Raw genomic sequence first — 27,390 nt, 5'->3', positions numbered from 1 at the left:
ATATTCATTAGTTTAACAGAAGATTTTTTTAATCACTAGCATACACATCGAGTGTGTCAATCACTAGTCTTACTATATATAAAGTGTTGGTGAAAACAAATTGTGTCATTTAATGTATTGCCTAATCTATCTTATTTCTAAAGAGAATTACATCATTTTAACTACCCACCTCCCAACAATTACTCCATGCGTGTTGAATTAACCACCACTTTCCTAACAAAAAACTACTCTTTTTTTAAAATGGGTATAATAGTTTAACTATTATTTTTCAACAAAAAATAATACTAATTGCTTTTGATATCTTTTTATTAGTAACACACACATTGGATTTGCCTTAACCACTAGTATATATAAAGGGAGAGTAAGGGGTTTGGAGTAAATATTTAGGGATAATTGCATAAACCTCCCCTGAGGTTTCTGACATTTGCACTGACCTCCCTTGTGGTTTGAAAAATTACACTGACCTCCCCTGAGGTTACTAATCCTTTGCAAATTTAGTCCAAACGATTAAAATATTATTTTAGGGAGTGAAATTAGAATTTTGTACCAGATTTGCCCTTTGTGCTACATGTCCAATGAATGACAAAGTACTATAAATCAATTAACAATTAATAAACTTTAAGGAGTATAATTTATGAGTAAACACGCATTACTCATTTAAAATACCGACTCTTTACGGGTATTTTACTTTTAAACATTTAATTTGTGATAAATATATCAATATTTGTAAGTAAAATTCAAAAAGTATTACAGTAATATTCTTGCAAAAAGGAAATCGGTAGGTTATTTATTTAATATAAATTAAATATTTTTTTTAAAAAAAGAAATGACCCATAAAGTATTAATTTTTTATGGTTTTCATCCATTACATGAGTAAAGTATTCGCTCTTTATGTGCATTTTATTCATTTAATTTATGTTAAATATATAAATGTTTGTAACTAAAATTGAAAAAGTGTTATATTAATATTTTTACAGAAGAGAGATTGGTAGGTTTTGTATTTAACAAAAATTAAATATTTGAAAGTAAATACAAATCTGAATTTGAGCGTAAATATTTGTATTAAATTAAATATTTGAAAGTAAAATACCCGTAAAGAACCGGTATTTTAAATAGTTACCGGTTCTTTATGGGCAAACAAGCATTACTTATTTAAAGTACCGGCTTTTTACGGGTATTTTACTTTCAAACATTTAATTTATGATAAATATATCAATGTTTGTAAGTAAAATTCAAAAAGTGTTACAGTAATATTCTTGCAAAAAGGAAATCGGTAGGTTATTTATTTAATATAAATTAAATATTTAAAAAAAGAAATGGCCCATAAAGTATTAATTCTTTATGACTTTCATCTATTACATGAGTAAATTATTGGCTCTTTATGGGCATTTTATTCTGAATCATTTAATTTATGTTAAATACATAAATATTTGTAACTAAAATTGAAAAAGTGTTATATTAATATTTTTACGGAAGAGAGATTTGTAGTTTTTGTATTTAACAAAAATTAAATATTTGAAAGTAAATATAAATCTGTATTTGAGCGTAAATATTTGTATTAAATTAAATGTTTGAAAGTAAAATACCCATAAAGAGCCGGTACTTTAAATAGGTAATGTGTATTTGCCTATAAACTATACTCCTTAAAGTTTATTAATTGTTAATTGATTTGTAGTACTTTGTCATTCATTGGATATGTAGTACAAAGGACAAATTTGGTAAAAAAAATTCTAATTTCACTCCCTAAAACAATAGTTTAATCGTTTGGACTGAATTTGCAAAGGATTAGTAACCTCAGGGGAGGTCAGTGTAATTTTTCAAACCACAGGGGAGGTCAGTGCACATGTCAGAAACCTCAGGGGAGGTTTCTGCAATTATCCCAAATATTTATTGTCACTTTACGAACTTCCTTTTTTGCCCTTATAAAAATTATTCTTACTTTAAATACCTACACATATGTTGTCAAGATAACTCCTCATGACTAATTTTTATTTTTAACTATTTAAATATATGTTTTCAACATAACTAACCCTAAACATTACAACTACCAATATAGGATTATTGTATGAAAAAAATTTGAAAGATTAAAGTTTCTTTTAGTAATAAAAATTTTATATAAAATATATGGCCATAAATATTGTGTATTTTTTGATTGTACACGCATTGAATGTACATAAAGCATTGGTATACATATAGCAAGAGCGAGGAGTTGGTGTAAACTTTTTGTATGACTTTATGTTCTTCTTAAATTGCCCTTGATAACTATACACTTTCAACTTCCAATATATCCTTCTTCCGACTAATATGTATATCTTATTATTTTATTTCTCAATTTATTTAGTAAATATTAATTTTTATCAGCAACTATCAATCGCGATTATGAATTACTACTAAAATTAATAAATTATTTGTTTATATATATTTTATTTTAGTGAATTTTCTATATATTTACTATTACAACATAAAATTAATTCTCTTGAAAATGATTTCAAATGTAGTCAAAAAATTTGACACAAATTTCTTTTATTAGTTGCATGCACATTCGTGTGTATCTTGAACATTGGTTGGCAATATGGTTAATTGTACTAAATACGCTCAAATTGGAAATATTGGGGACCGGATATTTAAAAAAGAAAAAAAACTTAAGGATGACAAGCTCACATTTGGCGAATCAAAAGCGCACATGTGATGTGACCAACTTTCAAGACCAAAACTGCATTTTTCCGTGATAGAAATTGTTGAAAAAAAAAACACTAAGATGACTTATTCCCTAAAAGAGTCCATCTAAAAAAAAAAAAAACTCCAAAATCACGACATTCTTAGATACAAACATGAAAATCCTTACAATCAATAACTTGGGTTATTCATTAATTTGTTTCTATGTTATACATTGTTTAGTATAGGATTTTCCTTCCCGAGTTAAAAACTCCTTTTTGCGTGTAAACTAAAAACAAAATGGGCGAAAACTGATATCCAATGTACCAAATCACTAATTTTCAACGTGGAAAGGGAAATGGAGGGCCTGGGCTTTGTTAATTTTTTAGTAAAGGGCTAATGAAAAGGTAATTAGTCCGTGTGCAGGAGATACAGCCAAAGCCAATCATATTGCTAACCAAAAAACAAAGCAAGACAGAAAGGTTGAAAAATAACAAGTACTGATACAGTGCTAATGATGCAGATAAGAGATTGAATTCCCAATCTCAACTACCACAAAATTGAATAATTCCCAACATGTGGGCGAACCTTTGCATTTTAAAGTCTTCCACCAACAGAACAAAGACAAAATAACAGTCTTGCAAATTGCAACGAGAAAGTGAGAAACGAAGAAAGAGCCTCGCCTACAATACTTGACTATTTTCAAATAATGAGAAAGTTAACCTCGAACAAAATTCGTTCAAGATCCAAATTTGATCTCAGAGTGAATAGATTAGAAGACACAATAATGGACATATCCTCCAGTAGTAGCACTAGTTGCTTTGATTCCTCTCTAGATTATCTGGGCTGGTTGGACAAGGCCTTCCAATATAAGTTCCATTCTGATCTAAAGATTTGGGACCTGAAGATCGGGTTGACATATTACAAAGCTTTGACCTGTATCTGAGAAACTCTAGGAGGAGGAGGAACCATGAGACCTGTTCGGAACAAGATGTGGAGGAGAAGGATGTTACTTCTTTCAGAATTCAGAACCTGATTATCAGAAGAATGCAAGATCTTGAATTTGCCTGCAGCAAATTATTTATTCATGCTAGTTTACCAGGTATACTTAAGATGAAAGGAGAGCTCACCATATTCCGGAAAGAAATCAAGTTGTTTTTCAAGACAGATATCAACGAATCGTGTATCAACTTTCTGTTGGACTATTATTGGCTGAGGGATCCAGGACTAGTTATTGATTTCATTGATTTGGTTTCAAAGATTCTGATGGAACTTCTCCTCAAAAGTCAGATATCCCATTTCAAGACCCTTGAAGAGAAGCTAATGTTCTTGAATAGTTTCATTCGCTTTGCCCTGCTACACGGTGTCGACGGTCAGCAATTGATAGATCTCTTGGTTCACGTTGAAGTGGTGGCTATCAATGCATTACGCCTGATTTGTACACGCTGGTTTGACAGAGATGATGAAGAAGTATGCGATGAAATGGGACTTCAAATTTCTCGACTACTACATGAGAAGATTAATCCCACTCCCAGAGATGATGAAGAAGTATACAATAAAATCGGACTTCAAATTTCTCAACTAATACGTGAGAAGATTAATCCCAGTGATCCCCAAGTCCGAGAAACTTATATCCATGTCCTGACTGCTTCAAAGTTATCAAGATCATCAGACACTTCAGCTCTAGAGAAAAATAAGCATCTAGTAGCTGACTTTATGGATTATCTCATTCACAATTTTATGGAGCTACTAGAATCTTGTACCAGTATTTTGGTTCCGATTATGAATCAAATGCTAAAACTCCATGATGGGCTGAGATTCCTAACAATCCTTTTCAGGCATCAGGAGAAGTTCAAAGAGCTACCCCATGGAATGAAGACTCTTATTGGAGTTGTAGTCTGTGATGCAGCAATTGTAATTTTCTCCCTTTCTGTGAGTCAAATCGAAGAAGGCTTGGCCAAGGAAACCGATCTTGCTCTTTTTCATTTGGTCCAAGTGCTCAAGTTTATTAAGGCAGAAGTAATCGATCTGATAACATCAATATCAGGATTTGATTTTCCTAGGACCAATGAGTTGGGCTCTATGGATATTCTGCTTGAAAATCTGAAGGAACTACAGAGTTGTAATGAGGCCGATGATTCAATTGCATTCCCATATGATCAAATCCACAGAGTCTTAGAAGATCTCGTATTCTTAAGATCTTTCCTTGGAAAGATAGTAGACCAGTGCAATCAGAACAAAAAACTCCAAGCTTTTTGGCGTCGTGTTATGGAGGTTGCATATAAAGCAGAGTTAGTGATCGACTCGACACCTTTTGGTGATGAACGTGAATATTGTTTCGATGTTGTTGCTAGAGATATCAATCTTATGAAGATTGAGGCCCAAGAGATCTATGGTAGCATGAGCGATGTTGGTGAAACCAAGAGAGTTACCAAGACTTTCACTCCCATGCCATCACAAGTCACTGCAGCCACGTACAATGAAGATCTGGTGCTCCTCGACAATGAGGTGACAACTATCACTCATAGACTTACAGGAGGATCAAGGCAGTTGGATGTTGTTCCCATCGTGGGTGTGCCTGGGCTCGGTAAGACCACACTAGCCAATATAGTTTATAGTTCTCCTTCGGTAATGTTGCACTTCCAAATTCGTGCTTGGTGCACTGTGTCTCAAGTATATAGCCGGCACAACTTGTTAGTTCAGATATTGGGTAGTATTGATTCTAGGAGCCCAGAACAATATCTAAAGGTGGATGAGGATGATTTGGCTGTAAAGCTAAAACAATTTTTGCTCAGAAATAGGTATCTCCTAGTTTTGGATGATCTATGGGACATTGAGGCATGGAATTTGTTGGAAAGATCATTGCCTGATGATGCCAATGAAAGCAGGATTCTTGTCACGAGTAGATTGCTGAATTTGCAATTCAAACCTGGTAGCAAGGCTCACTATCTCCGGCACCTTACTGATGAAGAGAGTTGGCAATTGCTGCAGAAAAAGCTATTTGGCAACGAAGGTTGTCCCACAAAACTACATGGAGTTGGATCTCAAATAGTAAAATCTTGTAGGGGCTTACCTCTTACAGTTGTCCTTGCTGCTGGAATTTTTGCTACTACTGCACAAAATTTCTGGGAAGAAGTTGCAAAAAGTCTAAGGTCCAGTATTGTCCTTGACGAAGAATATTGCATGAAGACACTTGAACTAAGTTATATTCATCTACCAGATGATTTGAAGCCATGCCTTCTTTATTTTGGTGTATTTCAAGAAGACGAAAATGTTCCTGTCCGAAGGTTGTTATGGCTTTGGATCTCCGAAGGATTTGTGCGAAAGAAAACTGGAAAGAGCATAGAGGATGTGGCAGATGACTACTTGAAGGCACTGGTTGATAGAAGTTTAGTCATGGTTACCAAACAAAGAACTACGAGTGGTGCCAAAGCTTGCCCACTTCATGATTTGGTACATGAGTTTTGTGTAGAAAAAGCCAAAGAGGAAAACTTTCTACACATTATTCATCGTGGGAAAGATCTTTTTAGTCTTACTGGCCTAAGCAACCCCCACCGAGTTTGTGATCAAAATACCAGGAAATTGAAGATTCAGCACTCAATGCTATTTTTTCCCAATTTACGCAGTTTGTTGTCGTTTAAAGAGGATGAGTTGGGATTTTGGTTGCCTAAACTTCTTAGAGTGTTGGATTTGAGGAACTTGGTGTTTAATGCATATTTTCCGATGGAAGTAGTATTGCTTGTTCACTTGAGATACTTAGCTCTTCATATTCGAGGAATAAATTCCATTTCCAACCCAATAAATTCCATTTCCATCCCATTTGCAATATCCAACCTCTCAAGGTTACAAACTTTTCTGGTAAGAGGAGACTCAATATTCTATTATGTGTTACCAAAAACTATCTGGAACATTAAGACATTGAGGCATCTATGTATCACAGGTTTCAATTATGGTTTTGTTTTTCCTGTTGACGATCTTGAAATATCCCCATGTTTAGATCATTTAAACACTTTAAAGCTTGCCATTGATCCCTCCTCTCAAAGCTTGCAAAAGCTGCTGACATATTTACCAAGCATCCGCAGGCTGAAATGTAAGAGATCGGAGAAATCAAGTGAAGAATTTACCAGAATTGACGACAAGATTCTGGTGTTCGACTGTTTGAGTCAACTAGAATCACTTAATCTATCTTTTTTTGACGGATACGGATTTAAATTCCCATTGAATTTGAAGAAGTTGACTCTTTCATATAATCATCAGCCATGGAGTGAAATCTCAACAATTGGAAAGTTGCCCAATCTTCAAGTGCTTAAATTACGCCATGGCTCCTTTGTTGGGATTGAAGAATGGGAAATGAAAGAAGGAGAGTTCCCTAACCTCCGAGTCTTGAAATTGATAGGCGTGGCCTTGCGCAGCTGGACTGCATCTTCTGATAGTTTTCTCCATCTTGAGAAATTGGTTGTGCATAATTGTCCGGGGCTGAAAGATGTGCCTTCTTGTTTAGGAGAATGTCTGACTCTTGAAATGATTGAGGTGAAATGGTGATGAGTCTGTTGTAAGATCAGTGAAGCAAATTCAACAAGAGCAGATGGATATGGGAAATGATGTTCTAGAGATCATAATTGAATATTGTGGTCATGCATGAAGTTCCTCAGAAGGAGGAGCAGAAGAAGTCTCTCAGAAACACAGCCAATTCCCTCGTAAGGAGTCTAATTCATGTTTCTTGAAAGCAATTTCTGGAGCTTCCCCATTCTTTTTTAATCACTCATTAATCAGTCCAACAATATTATCGTGCACACTCTATTTAATGCAGCTACAGATTGATTTGCTGCTTATAACTAGCTGAGTATGCAAGCTGCATTTTTCTCTTCCGTCTTTGTATTTCAGTCAGGGTAGTACAGAAAGTTTTAACTTGCTTCTGTTTTTCCTCAACAAGAACCATACACCCAATTGATTGATATGTTAAAACATACAATAGTTTCTTTCTTTTTTCTTGCAACAAATATTAGGAGGAGATAAATCAAAATAAAAATAAAAATTTGGTTATGTTACTTTTCAATAGAGAAAGGGCATAGGAAAAGAATGGTAAAAATTGCCTCAAATAGTTGTCTTGTACAATTTTTGTATTATTGTTATATGCAGCCCATTTTCATTGGCATAGATCTAGAAATAGCTTTAGATATCAAGCCAAAGGAAAAAAAAAAAAGTTTTCTGAAAACTTGTGCAACAGTAATCTTTATAAGGGTTTTTCTTTCTTCTTTTTCAGGGTTAATTCCACTTTGTCCCCCCAAACTTTGGACGATTACCCACTTAACTCTCTAAACTTTAAAATGAGACACTTAAGTTCCTAAACTTATAAATACCTCCCACTTAAGGAAAATTGTTAACAAATCCTGAATGCCGTTGGTGGTCGAAGTGTCCCATTTTATAAGGGTTTAGGGATTTAAGTGTCCCGTTTTATAAGTTCAGGTACTTAAGTGGGAGGTATTTATAAGTTTAGGAACTTAAGTGTCCCATTTTGAAGTTTAGGAAATTAAGTGGGTAATCGTCCAAAGTTTAGGAGGACAAAGTGGAATTAACCCTTATTTTCAAGTACAAACTCTGTATCTTCAAACTAGCGGTACTTTACGAAGCCTAAAGAAAGTAATAAATATTCTAATACTTTTTCTTTGCTATTTCATCTCTTATTTCCCATCCTAAGTGATTAAGAGTTCAAACTGATCAAAATGAAAAATCAAAGAAACAAGATGACAATTTTGTTGAGCAATTCTTTATTCAGTTGTCTCGCTCTACAACTGTTCCTTTCTCCAAAGAAATCAAATTAGAATATTTTGAGATGGAAACAGGTTGATTGCAATAAAGATCACCAGTTTTTGCATAAAGGATTTCATTAAAATTTAGGGAGAATTGTAGTTTTAGTCCCCAATGTATTATTCATGCACGGAACTGGTCCTCAATCTATTTTAAAAAGTAAATTTGGTCCCTAATCTATCCAATTTTGTGTAAAAGTGGACAATTGACAGATTCCTTCCAGTTGAGTAACGGAATGTGGCGCATGCACTCACTGCACCAGCAGGTGCAAGTGGTTTCAATGTTTGTAAATCAAGAAACTATTTAAAAATTCAAAATCTATCCTCTCTTTTTTTCTTCTTTTCATTTTTTCACATCTCTGTTCTTTTCTATCCTTGGACAAAATGTGAACGATTTTCCAGTAAGCCTTGAAATGTGGTCGGTAATTTGACTGGTTTGACGCTAATCTGAAGAACTGAAGACAGGCGGAGGGGTTGAGCTTCAGTTTTTGGAGGACAACGTCGACGAGTTCATGGGAGAATTGGAAAGAAAGGTTCTTGAGGTCTGAATGGCGTTCGAGAACTAAAAGGCGGCAAACCCGACTGGTGAGTTCGGGTATTGTCAAGTTGGAGGGTTCTACCCTGGAAGCCCATTTCAGGAGGGTCGCAGAAGAGTGAAAAGAGCAACGGCGGCAGAGGGGAAGATGAGAAAATAATCTGCAAGAAATTTGAGCAGTGGCCTGAGTGAGCACCATTGATTGGCATAAAACCATCAGAATTTTTAGCAGAAACTGAGAGAAAGAAATACTTGGAGTTGGTCTGAGTGAGCAGCTTAGCTGGCAGCACCGATTGAAAAATAAAAGAGACCACCAAGTGGATTGTTTACCTTTTGATTCTTAAGTCCTATACATGGTTCAAAGTCGCGGTCGTGGTCACGGTCGCGGCCTGGAACGTTCCACATCGGTCTCGGCATATCGGTCGCGGTCTCGGTGAGACACAAAATTTTAAAATATTTAATATTCTAAAATTTGTAAAAAATATGATAAATAAAAATAATTAAAAATTAGTAAAAATAATAAAAATTCAAGTTGACTCAGGATGATTCGGAGTGATTCGGTGTGACTCGGCCGTTTCAACCGTTCACGATGACATCTCGGCCTGTCACGTATCTCGGAACGTTTCGATCGCGGTATCGTCTCGGAATGGGGCGAGACGGAGACGACTAGGCCGAGTCGTCTCGGTCTCGGCCGAGTCTTCGAATCATGGTCCTATAAGCAGCGAGATAAATGAATTTAGGAGGAGAAAATAGCTGCCAATTATTAGCTAAGTGCAAGCGGTGAGTGAATGGAGCAATAGAAACTGATATATTAATTGAGCGGTGGCCGAGTGAAGAAGCACGCTTCAACTCTGTTCTTACCAACTAAACACTAGGAGCAAAACTGAAAGAGAGACTTAGCCACACCCCTTCATCTTAAAACACAACCGAGTGAGAGGAAAAGAGAACATTCTGGTTTCTCCTTGCTTCCAGCCCGCAACCGAGAGAGTGAGAAAGAGAAAGATAGACATTTGCTCGCTTCATTGCTCCAGCTTGTAACCTCAAAACCGTGAGCCAAAAGTGAGTACGAAGAAGAGGCTGGTGCAGTTTTGGGAACCGAAGCAGGAAACTAAAAATGCAGTCTGCAATTTTCCAAACTCTAAAAAGAAAGAAAGAGGTAAAATGATTGCAATAATTTTTTTTTATCAGCTGAAGCCCTTGAGTACGTATATAGTATGCTAGATTCTAGTCAAGGAAAGTAAGTTTGGTTGCGAGAAATCCTGCTCAGAACTGGTAGCTTGCAGGGACGGAGCCAGAAATTTATTTTTGGGGGGGCTGAAGTGTATTAAAAATTTTTTTTTGTGACGAAATAAATATATTTAATAAGTAAAATTTAGAATCAATAATTATAAAAATAATAAAAACATATAATTATACATACCCAAAAATTTGTTATTGATTAACACTTGAAGTATTGGTAGTTGTTGCACTCGAATAACGAAGAGGAGGCAATTGCATTCTGCGAGTCTTCATCCGTTGAAAACGCTGCAATATTTGCTCATTTTCAATTGTTGCAAAAATATCCTTTTCGATGTATACAACCAGACAGTCATTCATCCACTCGTCTCCCATTTTGTTGCGCAAATCAGTCTTGACAATATTCATTGCAGAAAATACTCTTTCAACAGAAGCAGTCGCAACTGGTAGAACTAATGCCAACTGGATCAGACGATAAACCAATGGAAAAACTGTATTTTTACCAGTTTTAACCATTTGTTGAGCAAGACTTCCCAAATCTCCAACTTCTGAAAATTGAGGATCGCGTTGCACATTATAAATATAATTTCGAAGTTGAGACTCAAGATATAAATAATCGTTACTTGAGAAGTCTTCAGGATATAAATCAGCAAGACGGAGTAGTTTCTGCACATTGAATTGAGAGAAAGAACTTTTTGGATCAAGACATGCTATGCAACTAAGCAATTCCGTGCTAACTTCCGAGAAACGATTATTCATCTCTTGTATAATTAAATCAACAACCTGACATCACAACAATAATAAAATTAATAACTAAGAAAATCTGCTAACAAGTAACAAATGTAATGAAATAATAATTTCAAAAATAATACCTCACAAAAAATTTCCACGCGATAATGATGAAAATTAGTGATGGTTTGACCTCTGCGACTGCGCCTGGCATTGCCACGGATTGCTATACTGTCTTCCATATCAATCACGGGAATCATATTCAACTCACAAAAATTGTTGACTTCATCTAAAATTATTTGTCATCCCTCTTCCCTAAAGTCTTGCAATTGAGATTTCATAGTATCAATCAAACTCATGGCTTGGACAATATTTTGATCCCTTTGTTGCAAAACAAGTGACAAGTCATTTGTGATTCCCAATAAATACTTCATCAGGTGCAATGCAAAAACAAACTCATAATCATTCATTCTATCAATCAAACCCCTGGCCATACCTCTATTGTCAGAAGTGGTGGCATCATCTTGTATATTTCCCAATATTCCAATCACCGAAGCCCACATAGAGGATAGACGAAGTAATGTTAGATAGTGTGATCCCCAACGAGTATCCCCTGATCTTGCTAAACTAGTTTCTTGATTTTTGCCTTTTCCACTAATAATATCTCCACTGTCTAAAAGTGTAACAATCTTATCATGTTCTATTTGTCTTAATTGATCTCTCCTTTTACATGATGCTCCAGTTAAATTGACAATCATAGAGACATAGACAAAGAATTCACTGACAATGATATTTCCCTTAGCAACAGCAACAATAACTAACTGGAGTTGGTGAGCAAAACAGTGAATATACATCGCATAGGGATTTTCTTGTAATATAAGGGCCTTCAAACCATTGAACTCACCTCGCATATTTGAAGCTCCATCATATCCTTGACCTCTCAATTTGGATAATGATAATCCGTGTTGCGCGAATAAAGAATCAATTGCATCTTTCAAACAAAGAGATGTGGTGTCAGACACATGTACAATTGCAAGGAAACGTTCAATCACACGCCCTTCTTTGTTCACATATCTCAAAACAACTCCCATTTGCTCTTTCACTAAACTGTCTCGAGACTCATCAACTATTAGGGAAAAATAATTGTCTCCAATATCATTGATTATAACACTTGTGATCTCTGAGGCACAAGCATGTGCCAGATCTTTTTGAATCATTGGAGAAGTTAGTTGATTATTTGCAGGAGCATTTTGATTTACAACCTCAAAAATCTCAGTATTTCGCTGGCTATACCACTCAAACAATTCAAGAAAATTGCCTCTATTTGAAGAACTAGTTGACTCATCATTTTCACGAAAAGCCAATCCGTGCTTCAAAAGAAAGCGGGTCACATCCAGAGCAGCAGTTAAACGGGTGCGATATGCAATATCTATTTCGCGCCCACAAGATCGTAGCACATTTGACACACTATGCCTTTGATCTTGAAAACTTTCAAACTGTATTCTAGCATCATTATGGCAACTATTCACAGCTCCAATATGTTCATTAAATCTTTCCATTGCCTTTTTCCAATTATTGAATCCCGTTTTTGTAAAGGCATCCTCTGCATATCGACCTCCCTTATTTTGTGTTTTGAAAAGAAAGCACCAAAAGCAAAACGCCGCATCTTTCGATATGCTATACTCTAACCATACAAACTTTTGATACCAACTATCTTGGAAACTTCTATGTTGTTTACCAAATGATGTTTTTGGATACATATGGCCAATCGGTTGGCAAGGTCCCCTAGTCAAATACTCTCTTCGGACATGGTCTCGAAGAGAAATATCAAATTTCTCAACTGATTTTCGTAATCCCGGATCACTAACAATATCATTTAAATTCAATTCCACACAAGATTGATTTTGAACTGGTTCACTAATATTAGGCTCATTTGAAGATTCACCACTACGGACTCGTTTAGGTTTAAAGAATCTCTCCATTTTCTGTCACAATTAAATAATTGTGGTTAAATTCAATAAAATTATGCAATTCAATAATCAATTAATTTAAAATTCATATAAATAATTCTTTAATTTAATAATAAATTCATATTACTTATATTTCTCAATTTATAAAATTCATTATATAAAATTATCAAAAAGTAAAAATAAGGTACAACTAAATACCCATATAATCTCTAATTCAATCTCATAAAATTTTGAATTTATATTTACATTCAAAATTTCTAATTCACATAATTAATTCTTAAAATTTCAAATATAAAACTAACAAAATTTTAAAAACTAAATACAACCTAAAATCTATACAATTTCTAAACTAATTTTTAATTTAAATTTAATATCATTAAATTTTTTAATGTAATCTTTCAAATTCTTAAATTACATTAACATAAACTAAATAAAAATTAATCTTAATCAAATTAATATCAAGATACCGAAAATTCAAAAATAATTTAAACATATAATTAACAAAAATATAAAGATGAATATTGTAATTTAAACCAAAAAACTAACCTAAAAGATTTATGTGAATGGAATGGTGGAGAGTTGGAGTCTTGGAGCCTTGAATTGAAGGCTTGAAGCAGGATGGTAGAATCTCAACTGAAGCTTCTTGGAGTTCTTGGAGCCTGGCGTCTTCTTCTTGGAGTTGGAGTCTTGTTTGCCCTTTGGCACTGGCGGCGTGCTTTTGCATCAGATGAAGCCTTAGGGCTTCATCTGATGTATTTTTTTTCCCCTCATTATACAAAACGACGTCGTTTTGTATTTAGAGGGCAAAAAAAAAAATTCAAAATGAAATGGGTCATCTTCTTCCTCAGCAGTCAGCACGGCAGCGGCTTTCCAGCTCTTCTTCACTTCCTCTACAGCATTCATGGAGCCATGGAGGATGGTAGATCTGGATCACCGTGGGGGGGGCTGGGCTGGCCGCCGGAATCCCCTATATATAGGGGGTTTTCCGGCGGCTTGGGGGGCGGCTTAAGCCCCCACCAGCCCCCCCTTAAATCCATGGCTGGTAGCTTGTTAAAAGAAAATTCTGCTCTTTAGCTAAGAAATAGGTACGGATTGTGCAGGTGCTATCAAAGAAGGATGGAAACAAGTAGCTAGGAATGTATGAATATGTTCACTTTAAGTAGTAAAAGCAGGTTACCGTAGTAACTTGCAAGAATCTGAACGTGTGCATGAAAGAAATCTGGTGCAGGTTGCTTTGCATAAGATTTTCCAGCCTTGCACCGGCATGGGATTTGATTAAGTTTCCTCTTGGAATCTGGTCATAAACTTCCGTGTTTAGCTTAGGATAATCTGTAGTTGAATAGGTATCCTTTGCAGGATCAGCTAGGACATAAAACAGAAACGGAACTAATGAGAAAATATCAAACGAAAAGGCTGTTGCTGCTACTAGAAATTAATGTTGCAGCCGAGAGAAAGAATTAGGAACCATTGCAGGTTCTTCAAGAAATCTGATTCCAAACCTTTGTATTGAAGTGTAACTCAGTGTATAACATGTTAGTTCCAGCATGTATGTTAGATTAGAAGGGAGAATTGAAACCACTTGCACGTTCTGGTACAGTGAGTGCACGCGCCACATTCCGTTACTTAACTGGAAGGAATCTGTCAATTGTCCAATTTTACGCAAAATTGGATAAATTAGGGACTAAATTTACTTTTTGAAATAGATTGAGGACTAGTTCCGTGCATGGGTAATACATTGGGGACTAACACTACAATTCTCCCTAAAATTTATGATGCACTCCTACCTCACATGTCAAAATTCTCTCTTCAAGAATATACTTTTTTTTCGGTTAATGAAAGAGTTTATATTTGAGTAAATCTTATATACATTGTCAGTGTATACACTATCACGGTTGAATGAATAATACACGAGCAAAATTTGAATTTTAAATTCAAATTTTACACATATGTTATATAGCTAACGGTGATAATATATACACTGACAGCGTATACAAGATTAATTCTTCATATTTTTGTGAACATAATCTTTTTATTTTTATTTCACAAATTTCCATTATCTACAATTTGTATAGAAAAAATGTATCAGCCTTTTTAGGATTGGATGTAATCCAAGTCTTTCCACTATGCATATACAATTTGAAAATGGACAAGTGGTGACAAAGAGTAACCATAATTCACAAATAAGTGCATGATATGACGCTATATGTAGGTTTTAACCTGCTAGCACAGGTTTCACAAGAGACAAAATTGTGATAGTAAATTTGGGGTAATTAATAGTATGTTTTTGCATAAAACAAGTTTCAAAATAACTTACTATTTAAATAACAAATATACTAGATGTTTAACAACAAATTATCACTTTTTCTCTGGAATTTACCATTTTTTATATAAAACTTACTACTTTTTCAAGCAAACTAATGATTTTATTAACAAATCTCACCACTTTGTTAATAAACTGTCCAACATCATTAAGAAATCTTACTCACTTTTAAGCAAAACTTATGCTCTCCCCCACTTTTTTTCAACAAAACTTACAATTTTTTCAGGCAAAACTTATGACTTGACTAACAAATGATTGATCAGATTTACCTTCCCTAAGGTTTGGTCAAATTACTAATCAAGTCTTGAAATTTGGCCAAATAACTATCTAACCCCTGAATGAGCAAACGTTTAACCAAATGCTGCCTGACGTCTTCAAGACTTCAACCTTTAGTAATGTTGTTGAGGTTAGCAAAAAGCTTGTGTGACAGCCCCAAAATGCCCTTATGGAGCTCATTTGTCATTACAATAACACACTTTTGCTTATTACCTTCCAACCAAACAATATATATTTTTGCTTATTACACTCCAACAGAAAAAAATACATCTTGGCTTCCATATATATCCTTTCGCATAAAAATTAGGATAAATCTTTCATGCATTATTAGTGTATACAAAAGCAGATCCAGATACTTGCTCTATATGTAAAATTTGGAGTTCAAATTGAAATTGAGATGATGTGACATGTAATTAGGTCTGTTAGTGCATACACTGTTCGTGCATAAAATATTGATCCTATAAATTAACTACAATTTTTTCAAATTCTTTCAAACTCAAAATTGGTACTATTGAATTATATAAAGTAAAAATAAAATCAACAAGAATATATTAATGGTAGCTAAATATAACCTTGAAAGAATAGTATGAAAATAAGAAATTTTAAAATGCAAAGACTATGAAAAAGAAAATTGTGAAAATCTTTTTAAAAAAAAAAAAAGAAAAAAGAGAAAATGATAACACTAACCCAAAAGAATTCATCAAAAAAGGCAAAAAGGAAAAGAAAAGAATGAAACATAAAGAAAAGACATGGATAAAGGAAATGGCTAATTACCACATGAGAAGTTTCTAAAGAAAAGTTTAAGAAAGAAATATGTAAAAATCTTAAAATGGATAAATACCAAATTTTAGGAAGCAAAGAAAGAAAATTTAGTACGAAAGAAAAGTAACCATATACAAATGGAGGAAGGATATATTACACCTTCTTCTTTCAAGTATGCTATTCTATCAGAATGCTAATTTTATATTCCAGTTTCTCCTGTCAGCCGGTTATGATGGGTAGAAACTTGGTAACCTATTTTGAATAATATATAGAATGAAAGAATGAGAGGATATACATGAGGACTAAAGCACAGTGGTGAAAAGTCATCAAACTCACAAATGAATGGCTGCTGTGATGCCACGTATTGGAGTTAACTTGTTATGACAAGTTTACGAAGGACAAAATTATGGATTAACTTTTTATACAGTTATAGTGTATTGATTTTTTATACTAGCAATTTTGGATATATGTCACCTGTGCGTAATTTAAATTTTAAATTTGAATTCATGTTGTGTGTCATGATTTAAACTTGCTTGTGTAAAAAGAATTTTACATTGATAGTGTATAAAAAAATTATTCCAAAATTATAGTGATAAATTTAGCACAGCCAGTAGTAAGTTTCACATTTATCAAACTTAACTCTTCAAATAGTAAATCTTACTAGATTTCTAGTAAAGACTATCGCTTTTTTTTTTTAAACTATAATTTTTTTTATATAAAACTTACTACTTTTGCAAGCAAAATGTACGACTTCCTTAACAAATCTTACTATTTTTTTTTTTTGTAAATTTAACTACATCATCAATAAATTTTACTAATTTTAAAGTAAATCAAATCATTGTGTTATGCAAAACTTACTAACTTTTCAAGCAAAACGTAGGACTTGATTATCAAATCTTACTATTTTTTAGAGATAATTTCATAAACTTCCCCTAAGGTTTTCAAAAGCATCATTGAGATCCCATGAACTTTCCAAAATCTCACTTGGGTCCTTTTTTTTGGGTAACAGATCAGTCCGTGTCAGGAAAACTACTATTAGAAAATGAATTTGAGGAGAGAAAGGATAATTTCATGCCAAAAATGCTCTTATGTAGTCTTATGGATTTATTACAAAATGTCATACAAAATAAAATGATAAGATACAAAGACAACAAATGTATTAGTCTATCATACATATATATATGAAGAAATATTTTATTTCATAGTTTATCAATAACTGGAAAGTTATTCCATTTATTTCATAGTTTATAAAAAAAATGAAATTTTATTCTATTTCATAGGATTTGCTCTTCTTCTGTAATACGCATATACTATAAAATAACTCAAATTTCTATCTCTAGTTCTATGAAAAAAACCTTTGATTTGATGAAAATGTATAGTTTCAAAATTTTTTATGCAATCAAAATGGAAAATTTTTGGGTAAAATATAGAAAAAACCCCCCCTATGGTTTGAAAAATTGACATGAAACCCCCTCATTGTTTAGAAACATCCACTTAACTCCCTAGTGCTTTGGATTTCTTTGGATTTTAGCTGCTAACCGGTTGGGAAGCTAGTGAATGACATTGACGTGACCTAATGGTCACTTGTGACTGGAAGAGACTCATTTATGATTTAATATACTAGTTTTCGTTCCAAGTTTGCCCTCCATGTCTCTTACAAATGAAACCTACCATAGTTGTAGTTCTGCAAATGGAAAAATTGGACAGAGAATCGCAAAACTAAGACAAAATCGTAAGAGTGCAGCGCAGCTTTGGAGGGGTAAAAAAGAGCTTTGGAGGGGTAAAAAAAGCTTTATTCAAGGGAGAAGCCGAAAATGTCAAGCTCCCAAAACTTTGGCGATGGATCGAGGGACCTGAGGTACCAAAACCGATGATGTTTCTGCAAGAATAAATCAAAGATTAAGGTAGTGGAATCTTAAAAACCATCAAAAGGTATGTTGTATTTTGTATGTGAAAATGGTGCTTGTTCATTTTGGGCATGGTACAATCCAATTAGTAGAGAGAGAGGCACTAATGAATCATCCTGCCAAAGTCCATACGTGGAAGGGATTTCACCAACTGGAGCTGCAATGGCAGAAAGATTTTTCAGGTCTGGGCAAGGGATAGAAAGTAATAACTATAACATCATTATGGGACTATAGTCTAAGATTCACAATGTCGAAGCAATGATGGGGCTGCTGAAGATGATAATGATGATGGTGTCTGCAGTTGTGTCTCTTATGTCATTCGTTGTTATATGTATGAGATGAAACAAATTGTAGTGTAAAAGTAGTGTAGTAGAACTTGGCATTGGGACAAATTGTAGTGTAAAAAATGTATAGAAAACGAGGGAGTTGGGCACAATACTAGATTTTGTTATGTCCAATATGTTGCCACATCCTGGTTTCAATTGCATGTAATGAAGTACACATTCAAGTTTCAATTAAGAAAAATGAATGAAGCTACTTTTGTTGCAGTACATTGAAAAAATACATGACAAAAATTGAAAGATTTGAGATTTCATTGTAATGAACTTGTCAAATTAAATCATCTTTAGCAAAGACATAACCAGCAATACTGCCATCCACAACTACAAAAATGCAGCATGTTGCCACAACCATACCACAATGGTATCAATCTACCATAACATGGCTAAAAATTTTAGTTTTCTAATTTCAATAAATATTACAATCAAATCCCAAAAAGGTTCATTAGCAATACTACCACAAATGCCACAACAAGGCAGCATATTGCCACATCCATATCATAATGGTATCAGTCAACCAAAATATAGCCAAAAATATGAATTTTCTAGTTAACATAACCAATATATTCAACCAACAAAAAGGAAATAATCGCAGTTCATTTTTTTTGGTCTCTTGGAGCCACAATGTCATAGCCTTGACATCCTTACAGTTGGTTGCTTCCTGTTTGAGGATCTACTTTGTTGGCTTTCTTGGTTGGTATCACTTATAAGCTAACTTGGTTCCTGTATATAAGTCTTCATGGTTAGTATGTAAGTAGATCGCAGCACCCAAAAAAAGGCAATTGAGAACTAGTACCTATGAAAGAGTAGTAGCAGTAGTACTTGAGACACTAGCCTGAGCTATAGAAGCTACAGATGTTGCATTTTTTGTTGGACCAACTTTAGATGCCTATAGTTCAAATCGAAATGAATGAGTGTATAAGTAACAACAAAATAAACTAAAAAATTGATTTGGTTCTAAAATGTTACATTACTTTGTAAAGTTTGGATTTAGGGTGATTGCTGATTTGCAGGTTCTTCTGTTAAGTTCAGATTTCAAACGCCTTCGGCAGTAAACTGCAAGACCCTTCCTACTTGCTTTCTACTGATTTATAGGCTATTCTAGACCCTTCTTCCTCTGTGTCTTTGGCCTACCAGGCTGTTTTTTCACCAATGGTGGGTTCAAATATTGCATTTTGCTATCCACCTAGAACTATTTCAAAGGAACGGGACCAATTGTGAAGTTGTAGGCCCTTAAATATGCTTCCCTATGGTGACAAGCATCAACATATTGCTCGAATTCCAACTTTCTGCTATGAATGCAGGCAACCGCATGCACGCATGGAATGCCACTAAGTTGAAAATGACCATAGGTACATGTTTTCATCTCCACATTAACAACATTTGTCCTTCCATAGCCATCAACTTCCAAATTTTCATTTCTCCATAAATCGCAGCACAATTTCTTGCATTTACCTTTAGTTTCTCTAACTTCTCATGAATGTTTTGGGCATAAAGTGCCACCATGTTTCAGGATGTCCTCTCATTTAGTTGCTGACCTTTGCATTAATCTCCTCTGAATCCACTCCAGCATTGTTATTATTGGCTCATCTCTAGCTTTTAGAATATAATTATTCCATGGCTCACTCATATTGTTGATGCACGTGTCACTCCTACAAGCTGTACTGGACCATAGTTTTGGAGGCAACTGTTTGAACCATCGTGCAGCTGCTAGCTTGTCACCTTCCTGTGGATCCGCCCTTTCAAGATTTGTTAGGGTAGTTTCATACTCTGATATGCTTGCTGCTGCAGCAACTTTCCAAAACATGCCCCTATGGTCTTGATTTTTGAATCTTTGTTTGAAGTTCCCGAACATATGTTTCAGGCAGAATTTGTGCTCTAATTCAGGGAACAACTCCTCAATTACATGGACAAGGCCCCTTTGTCTATTCGAAATGAAAGTGTAAGCCAAGACTGTAAGCATCCCTACCCAAGACTGTAAGCAGCTAACTTCCAAAGGGACTATTCAGCAAGCAGCCATCTAGTCCTATCATAGGTCTGCATCCTTCTAGAAAATCATTCTTTAGAGTACCTAATCCATAATATATCCCCTGAAATGTAGCCCTTTTCTCAACATTTCGCCTATCAATTTGTAGTGAAATATGACTATCATAATTGGATATTTTTACAGTAGCTACATAATCCCAAAGTTTATGGTATTGTTCCATGTCATTTTTCATAAGTGCCTCTAATACTTTCGGCTTTGTTGTTACAGCTTTTTTCTAACTAATGTCTAGCATAAATAATCTGCTTGTCTCTTTCACTATGGCAAGAATACTATACCCAAGATCATCTGTCACCTTGACATAAAATTTATTACTTAGATATGTTGAAGTGGCATGTCTATTGTTGTAATTCCTGCCACAATGGTATTCTCCCTTAAGAGTTTTGATCATAAATATCTTTGTTCTATAGATTCTGCTTGCATGAATTCTCCAACTGCACCCTTTTGCACATTTAGTTGTGATTTGGAAGCCTTCATTTTTGATGTATTTGTGCTCATATCCTTCCCTAATTTCTCATTCCACCAAAGCCTCTCTAAATTTACAGAAGCTAGTAAATTTATGGTCAACCTATAGTTCAAAGTGCTCTTTTCTAAACTCTTCCTCCGCATTGAAGTAACTGTAATCAGGAATGCTATCATCATCAGATCCTATCCCTTTGTCAAACAGGTTTTCATCATCCTCTACTGGCTCATTCCAGTTCTCTTCCTGTTCATTAGCACAACAGCTATCATCCACACCTGATGTTGGTTGACTCCCCACTTCATGGGTCTGGTTCTTTGTTTGTTTTCTTGATTTCGATTACTGATTTTGTTGTTGCTACTTTGAATCAATTTGTTTTTTGAATTGGGCCTGCTGATTTTCTTCTTGTTAATCTAAATCGACTTATTTTCTAGTTTTTACTTGCTAATTTTCTTTTTACTGCTGTGAACCAACTCCAACAAAATTTGTAGATTTTAGATTTATAGATACCTGTGTTGATCATTAACCTTTTAAACTTATAAATATGTCATCATCTTCAGGCCATTCTAGTGCTTCTCTTAGTCAGTCAGGAAGATCTGAATAATCTAGTTTGACATCATCTTCTTCTCTGTCTTCATGAACTATTTTTTCTCCCATAATATTAGTTGTTTCTTCTATTGGATCTCTCTCAACTGTTGTTTCATCTACTGAATTCCTTGTGGGAGACTGTTGGACCTCTGAGGATGTATCGACTTTTTCTTTCTCTTTAAATAACCGCCTGACTGACTTTTTTGCACTTAACTTTACTCTTTGCCGCTTAACTTTTTTATCATTTGTTGTTTTCTTCCTTTTGGACTTGTTAGCTAAATCATGTATCTCCTCTCTATGTGGTCCCACAAAAGTTGGATCCGACTCCATTTGTGATGACTCTTCATCACAGATGTCATTTCCTCTAGAGTTAATGTGTGGAATGTCATTATTGTCCTTATTCCCAATTACTAAAGGGTCAATGTTATCACTGCTTTTCATAACTGAGGATGAACTAATTTCAACATGCCAATTGTTATCATATGGAAGTGCAACTACGCCATCACTAGTCACTCTCTTGTATAGTAATTTTTCATCTAAAAACATAACTTCAATGGGATCAGGCCCCCTCTCAGCATCTATGTGCATTTTTGGAAGTCCCTCATAACATGTTGTTAATAACTCGATGTCAACATCATCCTTAATGCTAACAACACCAATATCAATGTCATAAAAGGGGATAGAGTACCAGAAATTCATATTTGTTATGCCACGCTCAATTGTGATATACATTTTTTGAAATTCAAATGAAGATAATTCATCAGGATCCCATCCACAAAATACTCTGAAGTGTTTGCCAGTGTATCTAATTATCGATTTTCATTTGAAATATCCATCATAATGCATGTGTATATCTATGGTCTTAAACGGATGATCTTCCATTCTTATACACCTAAACCAAAGTAATAGAGATTAATTTACTAATTTCATTTTCAATTGTATCGAAAAGAACGGACAATATTTCATACATTTTCGATTTCAAAAAAACATAGTCAACATTAACGCACTTATCTAGAAGGATAAAAAACATAATACCAGTATGGGCTACAATAGTCCCGGTTACTCCAAAAAGACCCATTCTTTTCTACTTTTTGCATATTTAGCAATTTTTAAAAAATTTTCCCACAAAGATTGTCAAAAAAACTTCTGACTAAGCCAAAACTGACACTCTTTTTACCAAGTTTCAAAATATCCCCAACAATTTACTACCAAAACACCTTCCATCAAACCAATCAACACCTCTAAAATTTAGGGTTCAGATCTAAGATTACCTCGTTAATAGCTATGCAATGCTCAATACGTCGCAACCCTCGACCGATCTACACAGAAACGCCTTCTTCGTCTGCGAGTTACACATGAAAATCCCGTTGTTTATCGGTGCCGTAGAAGATGATAGTGATTGGGACGGAACTTGGCTGTAGATTTAAGGTTTCTCTCTCTACACATGAAGTACCGCTCAAGATCTGCTAATTGCATCTGTACCTTTTCAGATATTATAAATGAGGGTACTTTTGGTATTTTATATTGTTACCGGCTTTCCAGCCAGTTAGCTAGTAAAATCCAAAGAAATCCAAAGTACAAGGGAGTTAAGTGAGTGTTTCTAGACAATAAGGGGGTTTCGTGTCAATTTTCCTAACCACAGGGGGATTTTCTGTATTTTACCCATAATTTTTCTAAAAAAAAGTACATTTGCTTAGAATAAGATCTCTTAATAATAACTTAAATTTCTTCTAGAATTAGTAAATTTCAACAATTATAATGGCATTGGAAAGGTATCAAGTTGAAGGAATGAAACGAGCCATAAAGATTAAACAATTCATAATGAACAAGAAGAATATACCTTAATATGCAACTTGGTCCATGTGAGATAAATCTTCAAACTTTTGGCAACTCAATTTCTTTTAATTGTCTTTACTTCCTGCATATATAACAAAAAATTTACAAAAAATTCTATGAACAATAAAGCAAGTAACTTGTACACAGATAGTAGATGTTTGACCGTAAAACAATAAAGTTTACCTTTTTTTTGATCCCGTGAAGATTTTTACACTAATCTTCTACACACATCAATACTTGAGTTGTATCTGGGTGAAGTGAAGCCTGATAGGTATCAATTACTAGAGTCTTGGCACTAAATGTGGCCTCGGATGCAACTGTAGTTACTAGAATGGCCAAAAGATTACAGGCCATGTGAAACAATACTAGGTATGGGATCCAATTTATTTTCTATAATTCCAAACAATCAAAGTCTTTGGTGGTTGTTCCAATCTTTTGGCAAGACTTGTCTAAATAATCAACAAATTCATATTTATAAGGTTCGGTATTCTATATTTCATCACAATACTTATCAAAGTCATCCTAAGCAGAAAAATATTGTATATTTTTTCCTACCATTTCTGAAGAGTGGTCTTCCACTACTTGTCCATTTGCATTCACTGTAAAAGCAACATACTCCTCATGCAACTCAAATATAACTTTTCAAATATTGGAAATGTTCTCAAAAGCTAGGGTAGAAAAGCTCTATAACCCGTATTTTCTATCTCGGATCTAAAATGGCAGCAACTGTCATTAGCAAATTACATTCAATATTGTGACGACCCCACCTTCTTCTAGGGCGTACCCTAGAAGTTAGCGGACTGCCTGCCTGACTTTCGTTAGGACTCACTCACTCACATTGACTTCAGAGATAATATTTCCATTAAACAACTGAACGTTCACTCCTAAGTACAACTCCAATCAGCTTGAAACATAAATTTTTCCAATAAAAGAAACAAAATACATGTTCTAAACATCCATTCTTAATACCACACCAAACTCATGATAAAAGGTTTGACCATTTCAAGGTACAAAGGAAAACCATAGCTACAATATATACACATTAACGGATCTTTCAAAACAACTTACTAATTCAACTCGATCATTCTTCAAACTTCAATTCCTGTAAGGAAAACAAACTAAAAGATTGAGCGAAACCCAGTGAGGTTCCACACAAGCAACAATCAATAAACTCTTAAACCAGTTAAGCCAATAACAAAATTAAACAACTAAGGAACACTTTACTGAACAATCACTTTTAAAGGGATACGGTGCTCGCATTAGAGCCATTTCAATGCACTACACACTCCACCGAACTCCTCCTTATAATCTCCAAAACAGTAAACATTTCGCTTACTTAGATGGTCATATCAATATCAGTAATCTGCTACTCCGTGGTAATACTCGAGCATAAAACACTGGCATAATCATATAAGTATCATTTAAGCAACACATAGGCAATTTAAACACACAAATGTGGAAACACTCACCAAATTCCAAATAAATTACTCTCGAGTCTCGGGTTTGCTTTCTTACTCACAGCTAGCCCCCTGAGACAAGTTTATAACTCTAAAGTGAATATACAATTCATAGATTACCACTTATCATTTATTACCTTATGATTTAAACTATTAAAGTCGAGTTTTGGCTTTAAAATACAAGATATAACATATGCAATACCTATCTTACATTTCACCTCAAAACTTATCAACTTTATCAATTTAAACTAAAGAAATAACATATATTCCAAGTTTAAAGTCTTATAAGATGTTTAGCTTAAGATTAAACCATTTTCTATTCATTATTCTAAGATTAAGGCAAATAGACTTTTCATTCTTTCCTTTTTAGATTAAACTAGATTCTAAGTTGCCTATAGTTTAAATCTCGTTTAAATTTTACTAATTTTCTAGTTTTAAGTTCTTTAAAATGCTCATAAAAATAGTTTCAAGATGCTATAAGATGCTCCATATAAATTCACAACCATTTAACCTAAATTTTCAAAAATTTCATGAGAGCTTCATCTCTTCACACATTCGGTCAGTCAAAGCAAGAAGTTTAGCTCAAATGTTTCAAAATCTTCAACAAATTCCATCTTTCACTTGCTTAAACATTAGTTACTTAGTATACATTCTGTTCAACATGAACTAAGGTGAGTAATTCATAACTTCAACATGTTATTCAGCTAAATCACATACAAAAGCTGTCATCAGCTATAACATTCCCCAACTAAATTTTCTAGCAGTGTAACAGTCCAACATTTGTTGTTTTTTTTCTCAAATCCTTCCTTTCAATTTCCTGTTCCAACTAAACAGGAAAATCATATTTGTTAAGCTACAAAGTAGCCTTAAAGGAAAGACTGATCAAAACTCTTCTCTCTATCTCTCGGCCATGATGTAAATTCAGTAGCAATCAGCTTTCAATCAAAATTTTCTCCATTAGTCACTTCATTATGTACTCAAATCCAACAAACATGCTAAAACTGACATGTTACAACTTAGTACGTTGGTTTAGAGGCTAAAATTTACAGAGGACAACCAGAGTTTCCTAGTTTTTCCTATCGATTGAAGCCAATAAATTTCCAACAGAGCAGTAGTTTATCATTTGACATTTTCTCATAGCTTACTCTTCTGTTTTATGTTCCAATTAATCATGTAGAGGATATTTATTCAACTACAGATTATCCTAAACAAAACATGGAAGTTTATGACCAAAATTCAAGAGAAAAACTGAATTAAATCTCATGTCTGCGTTTAGCTGCAAATCTGATGCATAGCAGCATGCATCATATTTCTTTCGTGCTCAATTCTCTCCATCTCATGCTCACTTTCTCACGCATGAAGAAATCAAGATGATGTGCAACATGTACAGATTAACACAGGATTTTTCGAGTTATTATTCACAAAGTCAGCTGATTTCCTCCCATTTTTCCTATCGGATGAGGCTGGAAATTCCAGCAGGAGCTTTTCGTTTGTTCATTTCAATTTTCTAACTTTCTCCCAAAATTCCTGCAGCTAAACCTTTATAATACCTAAGGTATTTGTATAACAGGTTCTTCCTTTGTTATCTTTTCCATTTTTACACTACGAATCGAACTGCAATTTCTATTGATACCTCTCGGTTCCTACCAGTTCAGTCAAATATTCATTTCATCTTCATAACAGAATCTTTCTACCGAAGCTTATTCTTTTCCTCTACCAAACTCAACTTGCAGCTTAAACATATACTTAGTTATACTCAGTATATAAGTGTTATTCACGAAACTTACCTCTTGCCTTAAGTGTTAGGAATTGCAGACGAAATCAGTTTCCTTTCCAGCTTTGTTCCCTCCAGTCCTTGGTTAGTTGATGATGAAACTCACCAGACTCTCGTTCTCACTTTCTCAATCTTGCTCTCTTTTCTCACTCTCTCTGTTTTCTCTCGGTGTTGGCTTGGTAAAGAGAGGAACTATAGTTTTATTTTGTTCTCAGCCACCGCCCAAATTTTAGCAGATAGTTTTCTGCTTTTCCTTTTGATCACCGCTTGTATTTAGCAGACCATTGGCTGTGAATTTTCCTTTGGTTTCTCTCAAGCACTGCCCAAGCTTGTTTAGCATTTGATTGCCTTACTTCCACTCGGTTCTAGATTCTCCAAATGTTTGTCCTTTCCTCAATTCTTTGCTCAAAATTCTGATGGCTTATTTTTTTGTTGGCTGCATGGTAGTTCAACCGAAACTCAAGGTTGATTTGGTCTTTCAATTTTAGCTCATTTGCTTGCTAAGGCTATAGTTTTATTGTTTCATACGTTAACTCCTGACTTTGTTTGTGTTTTCTTGGAAAATTTCTTACATTGATCTAGTAAATTTTCACACATTTGATTTTAAAGAAATTTAACTAGACGTATAACTTATTCAACTATATAATATATTCAAATGACACAAATTACAATATGCATATCATATGTTTATTTGAT

At 34.3% G+C, this 27,390-nt stretch overlaps 2 protein-coding genes and 1 long non-coding RNA gene across 11 annotated transcripts; 1 reads left to right on the top strand and 2 right to left on the bottom strand.

The window, feature by feature from the left end:
* Positions 1 to 3,442: 3,442 nt before the first annotated feature.
* Positions 3,443 to 7,197, top strand: LOC113710115 (putative late blight resistance protein homolog R1A-3). The gene is made up of 2 exons (XM_027232954.2): positions 3,443 to 3,504; positions 3,612 to 7,197. The coding sequence occupies exons 1-2, from the start codon at positions 3,443 to 3,445 to the stop codon at positions 7,195 to 7,197; spliced, it is 3,648 nt and encodes a 1,215-aa protein (XP_027088755.2).
* Positions 7,198 to 10,289: 3,092 nt separating this feature from the next.
* LOC113709963 (uncharacterized) lies at positions 10,290 to 13,687 on the bottom strand. Its single transcript, XM_027232810.2, has 4 exons — positions 13,479 to 13,687; positions 11,867 to 11,953; positions 11,106 to 11,197; positions 10,290 to 11,016 (listed from the first exon to the last, which is right to left on the bottom strand). The coding sequence occupies exons 1-4, from the start codon at positions 13,654 to 13,656 to the stop codon at positions 10,429 to 10,431; spliced, it is 945 nt and encodes a 314-aa protein (XP_027088611.2). The 5' UTR covers positions 13,657 to 13,687; the 3' UTR covers positions 10,290 to 10,428.
* Positions 13,688 to 18,918: 5,231 nt separating this feature from the next.
* LOC140014858 (uncharacterized) lies at positions 18,919 to 27,058 on the bottom strand. Of its 9 annotated transcripts, none has more exons than XR_011821577.1 (7): positions 26,708 to 27,058; positions 24,933 to 24,992; positions 23,647 to 24,581; positions 23,468 to 23,545; positions 22,899 to 23,109; positions 19,332 to 19,424; positions 18,919 to 19,258 (listed from the first exon to the last, which is right to left on the bottom strand). It is a non-coding gene; the product is annotated as an uncharacterized lncRNA (long non-coding RNA). The 9 variants fall into 9 exon arrangements; XR_011821574.1 differs by having other exon boundaries at positions 24,532 to 24,581; XR_011821572.1 differs by having other exon boundaries at positions 24,532 to 24,565.
* Between the last annotated feature and the right edge of the window lie 332 nt (positions 27,059 to 27,390).

This window comes from Coffea arabica, chromosome 9e (genome assembly GCF_036785885.1).
Source record: "Coffea arabica cultivar ET-39 chromosome 9e, Coffea Arabica ET-39 HiFi, whole genome shotgun sequence".
Classification (NCBI taxonomy): domain Eukaryota; kingdom Viridiplantae; phylum Streptophyta; class Magnoliopsida; order Gentianales; family Rubiaceae; genus Coffea; species Coffea arabica.
The sequence above is the reverse complement of the archived record's forward strand: the minus strand, read 5'-3'. Positions and strand labels throughout refer to the sequence as shown.